The sequence below is a fragment of the Talpa europaea genome (assembly GCF_964194135.1).
Source record: "Talpa europaea genome assembly, chromosome: 10".
NCBI classification, from domain to species: Eukaryota; Metazoa; Chordata; class Mammalia; order Eulipotyphla; family Talpidae; genus Talpa; species Talpa europaea.
Window position 1 is genome coordinate 65,670,420 of NC_140077.1, and position 15,603 is coordinate 65,686,022.

The 15,603-nt window shown below is 41.6% G+C and overlaps 1 protein-coding gene across 1 annotated transcript in view; it reads right to left on the bottom strand.

Annotated features, from left to right (window-relative positions):
* Positions 1-15,603, bottom strand: part of CLTCL1 (clathrin heavy chain like 1) — a gene marked incomplete at both ends in the record, with an annotated part of 148,746 nt that overhangs the window by 116,490 nt on the left and 16,653 nt on the right. The window contains one exon of the mRNA XM_084245481.1: positions 3,834-4,041. Within this exon, the coding sequence (XP_084101607.1) occupies positions 3,834-4,041 (208 nt within the window). The remainder of the gene's footprint in view (positions 1-3,833; positions 4,042-15,603) is intronic.

Here is a 15,603-nt window from a genome sequence, read left to right on the forward strand (position 1 = left end):
TGCCAGCTTCATTATTTTTTCCTTGTCCTGGATTCTTGGGAGCTTTACTATTATGTGTCTTGCTGTATTTTTCCTTTCGTCGTGGAAGTTTGGTGTTCTTCTTGCTTCTTGCATATCAATTTTCAGCTCCTTCTTCACATTTGGGAAGTTCTCTTCAATTATCTCTTTGAATATTTCTCTGTTCCTACATCTCTCTCCTCTCCTTCTGGTATTCCTATAACTCTTATATTTCCTTTCCTCATGGAGTCAGATAGTTCCTGAAGTCTTTCTTCATTCTTTTTCCTTCGTACTTCTCTTTCCTTTTCTGTTTTGGTTCTTTTTATTTCTGTGTCTTCAAGAGTACTTATTCGTTCTTCCATTTCATCTATTCTGCTTTCATTGCTTTTCCCAGAATTCTTTAATTCTTCCATTAATTCTTTGATCTCCTGCATTTCTTTTACTTCCCTCTTTAGGGACTCAATTTCATTCTTCTGACCATTGTTTTCCCTCTTTAGGGACTCAATTTCATTCTTCTGATCGTTGATTATTTTTCCCTTATCATTGTTTTTCTTTATGACTTCTGTCAGTTTTTTAATCACGGCAATTTTAAATTCTCTTTCTGGAAGGCTCAGAAGTTCTTCCAAGTTACTGTCGTTGCAATCTGGGCGCTGGTTTTCTTTTTGTGGTGTGCTTTTTCCCTGGGGAGTTGCTAGGTTGCGTGTGGTTCTTCTACTCCCTACTGTCTGTTTTCTAATTTGCCGTATGCGTTGGGACACTGTGTTGTTGGGACTGGCCGGCATCTTGGTGAGCTTCTCTGCTCCCCTCTGGTTCCTCCAGGAGCCATATGTCAGTTTCAAGCAGTCTTTACTGGAGAAAGGTCCCTGTTCTAAAATGCTGATGTGGGGACACACTCCCCTGTGTGCCTGGTCTGCCCCGGCAGTGGGTTCCTGCTCCCCCTCTGGGCTTGGACTGCAGGCCAGAGGGGGTCTGGCGTGGGCGAACTTCCCCCGCTCCCCTCTGGCTCCTGAGGAAGCCTTCTGCAGGTAGTCTTTACTGAAGAAATGTCCCTGCATGTCCCTGCACGTCCAGTCTCAGGCACACTCTTCTGCGCGCCTGGTCTGCCCCGGCTGTGGGTGCTCGCTCCTCCTGTGGGTTCAGACTACTGGTCGGAAGGGGCACGGCGTGGGCTAACTCGCCAGCTGGCCACTGGCTCCTCCAGCAGCCTCTGCTGGTTTCAAGTTGCTAGGTTGCGCCAGAGATCTCTCCTAGAGCCCTTGGGGAGCTGATTTTCCACCCCGTGGGACAGGGAACAGAGCGGGAATGGTAGGGTAAACCTCAACGGCTTTGGGGTGCTGTGTCTGCCTTGTGCCCCACCGTCGTGGGGAACCCACACCCCTAATTTCGTGCCCCGGGTCTCAGTTCCAAAGCCCTCAGTTCCAGGACGCGGGCTGTAGCCCAGTTCAGTGGCGTGGGAATGGCGCCTTTGGAATCCCACTCCCGTGCCTGGGCGCCTGGTTCCTGCTCACTCAGTGAGGGCCTCCGAGTGTCTCCCCGCAAGCCTAGGTCACAGGCGCGGGGACCTGGGCAGCTGCGATCCGGATCCGCGTTTGCTTTTCAACCGCACTGCTTTTCCGCGCGATCCCGATTCCGATCCGCGCTGCTTTTCCACGCAATCCCGATCCCCATCCGCGTTTGCTTTTCCAGCGCTGTACCAGGGGGCCCGGGGCTGTGTGCTGGTCCTGGCCTCCTCCTGGGGGGCGGGGTCTCTCTTTAATGGCGCCTGGAGCTCACCTCCGCAGCGAATCCTGCAGGATTCTCCACAGCTCCCGTTCACGGGGTGTGGTGGCTGAAATAGTTCCTTTCCACTCACAGTCCCGCTTGCTGCGTAGTTTGTTTTTGTTGGTCGTTTTAGTTTGTTTTGTTTTTTTTTTTCCCTCCTCTCTGCTGGTCGGAGAGTGCCGACTTTGTGGGCGGGGGAGGGGAGCAGGGTTCTGCCGATTTTTGGTTGTTTTAATAGAAAGTTTCATTCATTTTGGTCTAGGTTCTTTAAAACATACTGTATATCCTCCATTTGCTCACCATTTGCACTATATGGATTCAAGATTAACCTTATAAGCAGATTGCAGTAAAAATAGGATAAAGCCTTAAAATTATAGCACTTTGTTCCAATGCCTCTCACCTTCATATACAAAATTAAATAGCACTCAGTATTAGAGCTGAAGTAATTTATATGAATATTAAGAAAGAAAGAAAAAGGACAGCCCTGCCCACTGGGAAACTAGCCTAGTACTCACAGCCAGACTATACTGCTCTTTCACTGTTCAACTTCAGGTGTGTTCCTAGTGGTCTTTGGTTGAAAGGAATTAACAATATCTGCATGCTACAGTACACAATATCTACCCTTTTCCCCAATCCCATTTCCCTCCCCTCCATCCAACCCGCTATTAAGGAGAAACAAGAAATCTAAAATGCAGTTCATTTCTGAGACACATTGAGAATACCAAATGGAAAACAAATGCTAGATAAGGTCACTAAGAACAACTGCAACAAGGTCTTCCTTGTCACTCAAGGGTTAAGCACAGTACTGTGAAGCGATCCACAGCTTCCGGCCAGGGAGCTACCCACATGCCACAGCAGACATCTCCTATGGCTGCTGCCCCCCTCAGCAGTGTATTTCATCAGCCTGCCTGTTCTGTTCCCCACTCTGTCTCTGGTGGATCCTCTCACCCCCTGCATCTCTGGCCTGTACCCTGGTTCTTGTATAAAAATAAATAAATCTTTACAAAAAATACAGTGTTCTAAGTCAATGTTACTTCAGCAAACATCATTAAAAATAAGCTAAATTAAAATAGTTTACACTGCTTACAATACATGCTTAAAAAATACTTTGAGAATATATCAAAGAAAAAAAGAGTTGACATAAAGGTCATTTTGAATTAAAAATATCCAGCAATTTGTTTAAATAGAAAGGTCTTAATGTCTAGGTATCCGTCTGCCTAATGAAGACAAAGCAGACTACATTTTTGTGGAAAAAATAGAAGCCCACTCAAAAATAACATTTGGTTTTCACAAATTTTAGGTTCAGAACCAGTGTTTACTTACTTTATAAGTGATAATGCATTTCAAATAAAATTATGTTAACATAATCCTTTCATTTCCCAAAATATGACAATATGAAAGGTCTATAGTCTCAAGATAAGTAGATGGTTTCAAGCACCCAAATCCCCTGAGCTCAAGGAAGCAACAGCTATGTGTCTGGATTATACTCTAGGATGACTAGAGCACCACTGTGAAGCTCCCGTCACAAGGTCATTGCAGTAACATGGGGTCTGGACATATCTTTTTTCTTATGTATTTGGTATTATGAGTAAGGTGCAAAAAGTTTGGGTGCTCAGGAGTTTCCTTCAGGGCACACAAAGCAGCTTTTGCTTAAACTGTTGGAATTAAGTTTAATATTGATGACAGTTTGCTAAGTTTACTGCCACTTATCCACTATTTATGGTAATAAGGCAGGGAAACAGGTAAACTTCCTTTTTAAAAATTCTATCAGGCTGGGCCTCCCCGGTGGCGCAGCAGTTGAGTGCTGGGATGCGAAGCTGCCCTCAGCCTCTGCAGTGTTGGTTCAATTCCTGGCTGCTCCCCGGCCACCGGAGGAGGGTCCCACATGGCACACAGACCTCTCCCGCTGCACCCCTCAGCAGTATACTTCTGTCCTTCTGCCTGCTCTGCTCCCCGCTCTGGCTCTGGTGAATTCTCTCACCCTCCCACGCTTCTAACTGTACCCAGTGATTGTATAAATAAACAAATAAATCTTTTAAAAAAAAAAGTTAGAAAAAAAATTCTATCAGGCTTACCTTTCAGAGCTATCACCTTAGAGACTGGATTCATGATGGCACTTTCTGCAGAGATAGGCTGTCTGAATGGCGCCATTGGGTTGCTCATGTCAATAATCACGACCTGTGCCTTTTCTCCAACTTTCTCTCTAACACATATAAATTTGTCAGATTCCATTGTTAATGTGTTGAGTCCAATGTTGGCTGGATTAATTCCCAAGTTGTGGAGCTAAATAGACAAGAAACGTTTATGTAAGTAACTTTTCCTCTAAAATAGATTAGACCTAGCCATTGGTTACCAGAGATTAATAGGAAGAGGAAAAGTTAAAGAGCTCATAAAAAAATTAACAAACATTACACAGCAGAATAGAGAAGCTGGAAATACCCTCTCTTAAAAGCAACTATGAAAAATAGCATTTGCTCATAGGAAGATCCAAATGCCCCATACCATCTATAGACTCCCAGGATTGACCCACACAGATCTTGAAGTAAAGTGGGTATTATCAGTTATCAGAAAGTGACAAGGGCAATCCGAGACACTGAGTAATTCCTGAAAGGAACTTGGCTGACATGTAAGTAGGTACAGGCCCAACCTGAGGTAGTGGGAACTCCCGGTCAGTGTGGACTCTGAAAGCTCCCTCCCCAAATTCTCCCCAAAAGAGATCTAAGAGAAGCCACCTAAGCCAGGACAGAGGACACAAAAAGCCAAATAACAGAGAGAATGACTTGAGAAAGTCACAAATCACTTGGGAAAATAAACAAACAGCACACAGTATCGCAGCCTTGTAGAAGCTGCAGTAAGGACAGTGGTTGGGCTGCCATGGCCATAGTTGGCAGCCATAGCCACAAGCCCTTGTCTGCCTTAATACTGTGGCACAGCACTGCCACCCAGCCAAGTAAAACAGAGTCCCCAATTGGGAACCTGGAGGGTCCAAATCTAGCTTTCCCAACTGAGGGACTCCAGCTTCATAGATTGTGATTGTCTGCAGCAGAGAGGTGGGATAGGAAGTTAAGAAAACCTAAGCTGTGGAATGAAAGAAGAGTAGGTAGTGGTAACCAACTTCATCTCAAACTGAGATCAAGTATTAAAGTCCCCAACACCCCTCCTGCCACCGCCTCACACCGAGTTAAAGTGAGAGAGAAACAAACAAAACAATCTACAGCACACCAAACACACACACACACACACACACACACACACAGAAAGAGAGAGAGAGAGAGAGAGAGAGAGAGAGAGAGAGAGAGAGAGAGAGAGAGAGCAAATAAGGCAACACATGCCTAGATAGCTAGGAACATCTGAACGCAAGATAGAAAGCAAAATGAGAACAGAAGTCATGTGAAAAATGTAAAGGAAGGATACAGAAGTAGAGGACCTATCAGGCAGAGACTTCAAAGCAACATTTAAAATGTTAAATGAGGGGATCCAGTGATTTGGAGCCCAGGGGCGATCCAGCCACACCCCACCTCCAGGGCAGTCTGTGGGATCTCAAGACATAGCTTTGGAATTAAACAAACACAGAAAGAGGAGATATTTTGTGACAGCAACCATTAACATATTCATAGTACCACTGCCCTACTGGACTTCTGGCATAATAGTATTTGACTCGATTGGACCACCAGTCTCTGACATCCCAGAAAGGGTACACCAAAAAGACGCCAGCCAGGGCCTCCCCGGTGGCGCAGCGGTTGAGCGCTGGGTTGCGATGCTGCCCGCGGCCTCTGTGGTGCCGGTTCGATCCCCAGCTGCTCCCTGGCCACCGGAGGAGGGTCCCACATGGTGCGCAGACCTCTCCTGCCACCCGCTGCTCCCCTCAGCAGTGTACTTCGGTCCTTCTGCCTGCTCTGCTCCCCGCTCTGGCTCTGGTGAATTCTCTCACCCTCCCGCGCTTCTGACTGTACCCAGTGCATGTATAAACAAAAACAAACAAACAAATAAATAAATAAATAAAACATGCCTCTATTAAAAAAAAAAAAAAAGACTTTAAAAAAAAAAAAAAGACGCCAGCCAGTACCAGCAACACAGTGTCCCAACACATAGGACAAATTAGAAAACAAGCAGGAGGGAGAACAAAAACTACAAGCAACCAAGCAAGTCCTCAGGGAAAAGACACACCACAAAAAGAAAATCACCCACCAGAATGCAACAACAGTGACTTGGAAGAACTTCTGAGCCTTCCAGAAAGAGAATTTAAAATTGCCATGATTAAAAAACTGACAGAAGTCATAAGGGAAAACAATGATAAGGGAAAAATAATCAATGATCAGAAGAATGAAACTGAGTCCCTAAAGAGGGAGCGAAAGAAATGCAGGAGATGAAAGAATTAATGGAAGAGCTAAAGAACTCTGGGAAAAGCAGTGAAAGCAGAATAGATGAAAGGGAGGAACGGATAAGTACTCTCGAAGACACAGAAATAAAGAGAACCAAAACAGAAAAGGAAAGAGAAGTACAAAGGAAAAAGAATGAAGAAAGACTTCAGGAACTATCTGACTCCATGAGGAAAGGAAATATAAGAGTTATAGGAATCCCAGAGGGAGAGGAGAGAGACATAGGAGCAGAGAAAATATTCAAGGAAATAACTGAAGGGAACTTCCCAAAAATGAAGAAGGAAGTGAAAAAAGGACATACAAGAAGCAAGAAGAACACCAAACTTCCATGATGAAAGGAAAAATAGAGCAAGACACATAATGGTAAAGCTCCCAAGAATCCAAGACAAGGAAAAAATAGTGAAGTTGACAAGAGGGAAGAAAGAGATAACATACAAAGGAAAACCAATCAGGCTGACATCAGAATTCTCCGAAAAAACACTACGGGCAAGGAGAGAGTGGAGGGACATAGTCAACAGACTCCAAGAAACACTGTCAACCAAGAATACTCTATCGGGCCTCCCCTGGTGGCACAGGCAGTTCAGCACCATGCTGGAAAGCTGTCCACAGCCTCTGCAGTGAAGGTTCAATCCCAGCCAGCTGGCGAGGATCCCACATGGCGCTGCAGACCTCTCCTGTTGCACCTGCTGCTCCCCTAAGCAGTGTATTTCATCAGTCTGCCTGTTCTGTTCCCCGCAGTCTCTGGTGAATCCTTTCACCCTCCCACGCATCTGTCCTGTACCCTGGTTCTTGTATAAATAAATAAATAAAAATAAAATCTTAAAAAAAAATACTGTATCCCGCAAAGCTTTCCTTCCTGTATGAAGCGAGAATAATGACCTTCCCAGACAAACAGAAACTCCAGAATTTCATTACAACTAAACCCCCCACTCCAAAAAATACTACAAGGAGTCCTAAAACCAAAACCAACAGAGGGATGAATAAGAAAGAAACAAGACAAAAAAATTTACAAAAAATTAAAAAAAAAATAAAACCAGAGAAAAGACACAATGGCAAATATGCTAACATATCAATACTAACTCCAAATGTAAAGGAACTAAACTCTTTAATAAAAAGACACAGAGTGATAGGCTGGATTAAGAAACAAAACCCAACCTTTTGCTGTCTCCACGAAACACACTTAACTACAAAAGATAAAAATAGACTCAAAGTTAAAGGATGGAAAACAATCCTACAAGCAAAAGGACCAAAAAAGAAAGCAGGAACAGCTATACTTATATCTGATAAAACAGATTTCAAACTCAAAAAGGTAAAAAGAGAGCCAGACGGTCACTACATAATGATCAAGGGGACAATACTTCAAGAAGAAATAACACTCATTAACATATACTCATTAAATGAAGGCTCACCAAAATATATCAGACAACTATTATCATCTCTGAAAACAGACATCAGAGAAAACACATATGTAGAGAAGACTTCACACATCACTATCATCAATGGATAGATCAATGAGACAATAAGTAAGGACATTAAAGCTAAATAAGGATCTAGACCTCATGGGCTTAACAGTCATCTATAGAACACTAAACCCAAAAAATCTGAGTACACATTTTTCTCAAGTGCACACAGATCACTCTCCAGGATTGATCACATACTGGGACACAAGACAAACATCAACAGATACACCAAGACTGAAATCATACCAACCAACCATCTTCTCTGACCATGAAGGCATCAAACTATAAATAAATCATAAAAAGGCAAGGGACCCCTTACACACACTTCATGGAGATTGAAACCCACACTACTGGAAGACCACTGGATTAATGAGGAGATCAAAGAAGAAATTAAAAAATACTTTGAGTTGAATGACAAGGATGACATCAATTTCATAAATGTATGGGACGCAGCAAAAGTAGTAATAAGAGTACAATATATAACAATACAGGCTCACATCAAGAATCAAGAAAGAACTCAAAGAAACAACCTAATCTCACAGCTGAAAGAACTAGAAAAAGAACAGCAAAAAAAAAAAAACCCTAAAACCAATAGAAGAAAGGAAATAATAAAAATCAAAGCAGAAATAAATGAAATATAAAATAAAAAAAAATCCAAAAGATCAACGAAAGCAAAAGTTGGTTCTTTGAAAAAATAAATAAAATAGACAAACCCCTAGCCAGGCTTACAAAGAAAAATGGGAGAAAGCACAAATAAATAGGATCACAAATGAAAGAGGAGAAATCACAACAGACACAGCAGAAATCAAAAGAATAATCAGAAACTACTACGAACAGTTATATGCAAACAAGCTCAACAATGTAGAAGAGATGGACAAATTTCTACAACTTTACAATCACCCAAAGCTAGATAAAGAAGAAATAGAACACCTAAAAAGACCAATTACAAGCAGTGAAATTGAAATGGTAATCAAAACCTTCCCGCAAAACAAAAGCCCAGGACCAAATGGATTTACAAATGAATTCTACCAAACATCCAGAAACAATTAGTGTCTATCCTTCACAAACTCTTTCAAAAAATTGAGAAGGGATAATACCAAAGACATTCTATGAAGTCAACATTACACTAATACCAAAACTGAACAAGGACAACAAAAAACAAGAAAACTACAGGCCAATCTCTCTAATGAACATGGATGCAAAAATCCTCAATAAAATTTTAGCTAACAGACTCCAACAATATATCCATAATTCACCAGGACCAAGTAGGATTTATTCCAGGGACACAAGGATGGTTCAACATCCAAAAACCAATCAATGTAATCCAACACATCAACAAAAAGAAATATAAAAACCATATGATAATATCAATAGAGGCTGAGAAAGCTTTCGACAAAGTGCAACACCCATTCATGATAAAAGACCTTGAAATTCTTGGGATACAAGGAACATACCTCAACATCATAGAGGCCATCTATGACAAGCCAACAGCCAGTATCATTCTCAATGGTGAAAAGTTGAAAGCATTTCCATTAAGGTCTGGAACAAGACAAGGATGTCCACTCTCACCACTGCTTTTCAATATAATACTGGAAGTCCTAGCCAGAGCAGTAAGACAAGAGAAAGGCATACAAGGAATACAAATAGGGAAGGAAGAAGTCAAACGATCATTATTCACAAATGATATGATAATATACATAGAGAATCCCAAAAACTCCACAGAAAAACTAATCAAACGAATCAGTTTAGTAAAGTAGCAGGATACAAAATCAACACACAAAAATAAGTAGCTTTCCTATACACAGACAATAAATCTGAAGAAGAAGAAATCAAGAAAACCATCCCTTTTATTAATGAAACAAAAAAAAAAAAAAACTTGGGAATAAACCTAAAAGAGGTAAAGGACCTACACAAAGAAAACTATAAAACACTGTTAAAAGAAATAGAAGAAGACACAAAGAAATAGAAAGACATCCCCTGCTCACGGATTGGAAGAATTAACATTATCAATATGGCCATCCTACCAAAAGCAATTTACAGATTCAATGCTATTCCAATAAAAATTTCAATGACATTCTTCAAAGAAAGAGAACAAATATTGATGAAATTCATATGGAGCGACCAAAACCCCTGAATAGCCAAAGCTCTCCTGAAAAAAAGAAGGGAATGGAGGCATCACACTACCAGACTTCGAACTATACTGCAAAGCCATAATAATCAAAACTGCATGATATTGGAACAAGAACAGACACATGGATCAATGGAACTGAATAGAAAATCCAGAAATAAACCCACAGATTTACGGTCAACTAATCTTTGACAAAGGAGCAAAGACTATGCATTGTAGCAAAGAAAGTCTGTTCCATAAATGGTGCTGGGAGAACTGGGACACTACAAGCAAAAGAATGAAGCTTGACTACTACCTCACACCATGCACAAAAACCAACTCAAAATGGATTAAAGAACTAGACATAAGACCTGAAACCATAAAATACATAGGAGAAAAAATAGGCAAAACACTATATGACATACACCTCAGTAACATCTTTATTTTTTTTTAATTTTTTTTTAATAGAGGCATGTTTCATTTATTTATTTATTTATTCGTTTGTTTTGTTTATACATGCACTGGGTACAGTCAGAAGCGCGGGAGGGTGAGAGAATTCACCAGAGCCAGAGCGGGGAGCAGATCAGGCAGAAGGACCAAAGTACACTGCTGAGGGGAGCAGTGGGCGGCAGGAGAGGTCTGCGCGCCATGTGGGACCCTCCTCCGGTGGCCGGGGAGCAGACGGGGATCGAACCAGCGCCGTAGAGGCTGCGGACAGCTTCGCAACCCAGCGCTCAACCGCTGCGCCACCGGGGAGGCCCATCAGTAACATCTTTAAAGACTCATCACCGAAAGCAGTGATAGCGAAGGCAAAGATAAACAGCTGGGACTACATCAAATTAAAGCACAAGAGATAGTAACCAAAACAAACTGACACCCCACTGACTGAGAGAAAATTTTTGCACACAACACAAATGATAAAGGACTGATGACAAATATCTACAAAGAGTTGAGAGTCTCAACAAAAACAAAGTAAACAATCATCCAAAAATGGGCAGAAGAGCTAGAACTTCTCCAAAGAGGAAATGCGAATGGCCAATAGATATAAAGAAATGTTCCGCATCACTTGTAATCATGGAACTGCAAATCAAAATCACAATGAGATACCATCTTATACCAGTGAGAATGGCACATATCCAAGAAACTAACAACAACAAATGTTGGCGAGCATGTGGAGAAAAAGGAACTCTTCTACACTGCTGGTGGGAGCGCAAACTGGTCCAACCACTATGGAAAGCTGTGTGGAGATTCCTCAACCTGCTAAAGATAGAGCTTCCATATGAACCAGCAATTCCACTCCTAGGTATTTACCCAAAGGACACAGAATCATCAATTCAAAAGGGCATCTGCACCCCTATGTTTACAGCAGCACTATTTACAATAGCTAAGCTACGGAAACAACCCAAATGCCCCCAAATAAATGAGTGGACCAAGAAGATGTGGTACATATACACAATGGAATATCACTCAGTAATCAAAAAAGATAAACTCATGCAATTTGGAGCAACATGGATGGAGCTGGAAGGGATCAACACTCAGCGAAATAAGCCAGAAAGAAAAAGAAAAATACTAGATGGCCTCACTCATAACAGGAATTTAGAAAACCTAAATAAGGGACCAGGAAAAAGACTAATTAGAATAAAGTAAAAATCAAAATCAACAAGCAACTATAAACCAGAGACACACTATGGGGGGGGGAATTAAAAAATTTCAATTGATAAAATTGCGTTGTATGACTGAGTCCAGTGCAATAAAATGCTTCACTTTGACCAAAAAAAAAAAAAAAAAAAAAAAGAAAGAAAGAAATCTACTCTTCAACTGGCAAGTATTTAGTGTATTCCAATACCTAATAAAACCGATTCTGGGTTTTTTTGCTTTGTTTAGAATTACCTCCTCCATTATTACAGAATATGAATCTGCTAATTTAACATTTTATTTTCTGTATTGTAATAATGTCAAATTCTGTTAATTTTTGAAGGGGATTCACGTTATGTTCAATATTTCAATTTGCCATTCAATTTGACTAGCATGTGTCCCAGACCAACTTTGTGGTTACATGGTGCTATGTGTTGATACTTTGAGGAAAGATAGAGGTGCTGTTTCCTCTTCTACAAAATGAAAATTCGTGAAAAATGTTAAATGAGCTATTGGAAGGTCAGTTAAAGGCAACAGACAGGTACAGGAGCTTAGAAAGGAAATCTAGGAGGAAAGAGGGTTCTTCACCAAATTAAATATGTGAAAAGATCACAAAAAGAGACTGCAAATGAAATACAAAGTTAGAAAGCACTTTAAATAGAATTAGACTGGGACCTCCCTGGTGGCACAGCGGTTGAGCGCTGGGTTGTGAAGCTGCCCGCAGCCTCTGCAGAGCCTGTTCAATACCCGGCTGCTCCCCGGCCACCAGAGGAGGGTCCCACATGGCGCGCAGACCTCTCCTGCCGCCCGCTGCTCCCCTCAGCGGTTTATTTCGGTCCTTCTGCCTGATCTGCTCCCCGCTCTGGCTCTGGTGAATTCTTTCACCCTCCCGCACTTCTTAGACTGGCAGAAGAATTTCATATGTAGAAGAATGAAGTGAACCAATCACCCACTTAGAAAAAGGGAGAGAATCAAAGATAAAGGAAAAATGAGGAAACTCTGTAAGAAACATCAGACTCAATTAGAAGAGAAAACTTAAAAATAATTGGGATCCCAGGAGGTGAAGAGAGAGAAATGTTGCTCTACCAACAATCATGGATTTGATCAAAGGAGGTTCTAATAATGTTTGTTCTTCAATAAAATGTTTAAGTTCTACAGATTCCAAACAGAATTGGAGCAATTCTGCTACTTTTGCTGATGCTTCCTCTTTAACAGGTTCTATCATTCTCTTCAGAAGTCCTCGGTAATCTTACTAACTTTCAAACAAAGCTTCTCCCTTTCTCAGATATTGGAGCAGAGCTGCTGAACTGTACATCCCACATTGATATGTGCTTTGTGCAACTTGTCTCAGATTCTATCTTTGATTATATATCAAAGATATATAATCAATGGTGAAGATATATAATCTTTGGTGAAGATATATAATCTTTGGTGAAGAACCCTCTTTCCTCCTAGATTTCCTTTCTAAGCTCCTGTACCTGTCTGTTGCCTTTAACTGACCTTCCAATAGCTCATTTAGCATTTTTCACGAATTTTCATTTTGTAGAAGAGGAAACAGCACCTCTATCTTTCCTCAAAGTATCAACACATAGCACCATGTAACCACAAAGTTGGTCTGGGACACATGCTAGTCAATATTTATCTGGTGCTTTCTCAACCTCTCCTGCCTATTGAGGTTACTAGCTTAGTGAATTTCTGGATAGATGGCTCAAGACAGCATAATTTCACTTTTTATTCACCTTAAGACATCCTAAAAATATGCTCTGTCACTTGCAGTTTAACAACTGATTTCACTCATACAGAAAAATCTGATACCTGCTTCGCAAGGGGTGCCTCTCCCTGAACGCCAAGTCAGCGCCAGGTCCATGGTACCAGTCAAGGCCGGGTTCCCCCAAAGTATCTTTATTTCAAAACATTTTTTGCTGAACGCAAAATCTACTGCTGTACCTATTACCTTGTGAGACCTTGTCTAGGTTTATGGCAGCAACAAAAACCAGAGATCACTTGTTAAAAATCACAATCACTCTTGAGAAGAAGCACAAACAAGACTGTTCATTTTGCTAATATCATTCTTTATTCTAGTTTTTCCTTTGCTATCAACAAGAATCCTCAAGAGCAGAGATAGCATTTTATCTTTTGTAATACAGAAGCTAGCACATTGGCTATTCCAGTTACTGAGTGGAACAGCTGCATGACAACAGGTCACCACATCTAATCTTCTGTTAACCTACACATACTTAATATTTGTGCAAAACAAGACTTTCAGGTTACATAATATTTCTAAAGCCATAATGTTGGTTAATGACAGATATGAGAATATATGTGAATAAAGTCTGTGCTCTGAACCACAGTACTGAGCTTGTCTGAAATTCATTTTTCACTTAAACACAGAAAAGCAGCAGTGGTAATTACATTCCCCAAAGTTGAGATTTTCTCAGAGCAAGTAATTTTCATAAATTAATTCCATAAATGAGTACTGAACGCATACCACCTACTAGCCACTATGCTAGACTCTGGAGTAGTCTGATACATAAGATACATTAACACCTTCCAGCACCCACAGACCATGAAGCCAGTAATTACTATTAAGTAGTCCATATGTAGTTGCTGAGAACTGTGACAAGAAGACATGAAAACTTCCCTTGGGGGCAAGGACTTAAACAGTCCGTCTTTATTATGAAATATTATCAGCATTAAGTAAAATTTAGAGACCATCCAACACCCAATTCTATCAAATCTTTACATTTTGCAACACTTATCCCAGCTTTGTTATAAACAAAACATTATATTTAGTCCCACTAAAAAAATAAAATGCCAGATGTAATTTTTCTTGTAACTCCTGCCAATATTATATAAGTCAATTAAAAATATTTCCCAGTGGAAGGGGCAGGTACATGTGGGGGAGGGACAAGTAGCACACAGAGACCTGGTGACCTTCAGGGCAAGTGTCCGTTGGCCTGCCCACAGCAACAGAGTTCTTGCGAACCTTGGCAGGACTGCAGCAGACCCAGCTTGGTGCTGTGAATAACAGCAGGGGAGGGACCAGTGGCACAGAGACCCGGCAACCTCCAGGGCAAGTGTCTAATGACCCACCCACAGCAACAGATCTTGTGAACCCCAGCAGGACTGCACCAGATCTAGCCAGGCCCTCGGCCCTCAATGCCTTGGTAGAAGTATCTCGAAGTCATGCCCACTGGTATCAGTGGCACAGTGGCTCTTGCATAGAACAAACCAGAAAGCAAACAATGGGGAGAAAAATACAAATGGTCAAGCAAGCCCTCTGGGGAACAACACACCACAAAAAGAAAATCGATCCAGGATCGATCACATGGTAGGCCACAAAGACCAACATCGACAAGTACATGAAGACTGAAATCATACCAACTATCTTCTCTGCCCATAAAGGCATAAACTAGAAACCAACTATGAAAAGAATGCAAGGATATTGCTCTTACATGGAGATTGAACAACATGCTACTGATATTCATTCTTTTTTTTAAAGATTTATTTATTTATTTATACAAGAACAGGGGTACAGGCCAGATATGCGGGAGGGTAAGAGGATTCACCAGAGACAGAGTGGAAGCAGAACAGGCAGATTGACTGAAATACACTGCTGAGGGGAACAGTGGGCGAGACAGGAGAGGTCTGCTGCGCCATGTGGGACTCTCGGCAGCTGGCTGTGATCGAACCAGTGCTGCAGAGGCTGTGGACAGCTTCACAGCACTGCGCTCAACTGCCTGCACCACCAGAGGAGGTCCCTGATGTTCATTCTTTTTTTTTTTTTATAAATATATAACAATTTAAGATTTTTTTTTTAAGATTTATTTATTTATACAAGCACTGGGTACAGTCAGAAGCACAGGAGGGTGAGAGAATTCACCAGAGCCAGAGTGGAGAGCAGAACAGGACGAGATACACTGCTGAGGGGAGCAGTGGGCGGCAGGAGAGGTCTGTGCGCCATGTGGGACCCTCCCCCAGGCGCCAGGGGATCGAACTGGTGCTGCAGAGGCTGCGGGCAGCTTCGCAACCCAGCGCTCAACCGCTGCGCCACCGGGGGAGGCCCCTGATGTTCATTCTTAATGGTGAAAAACTGAAAGCCTTCCCATTAAGATCTGGAACAAGATTAGGATGTCCACGCTGGCTACTGCTTTTCAATATAGTACTAGAAGTCATAACTAGAGCAATTAGGCCAGAGAAAGACATAAAAGGAATGCAAATAGGGAAAAAAGAAGTAACACTATCATTATACACAGGTGATATG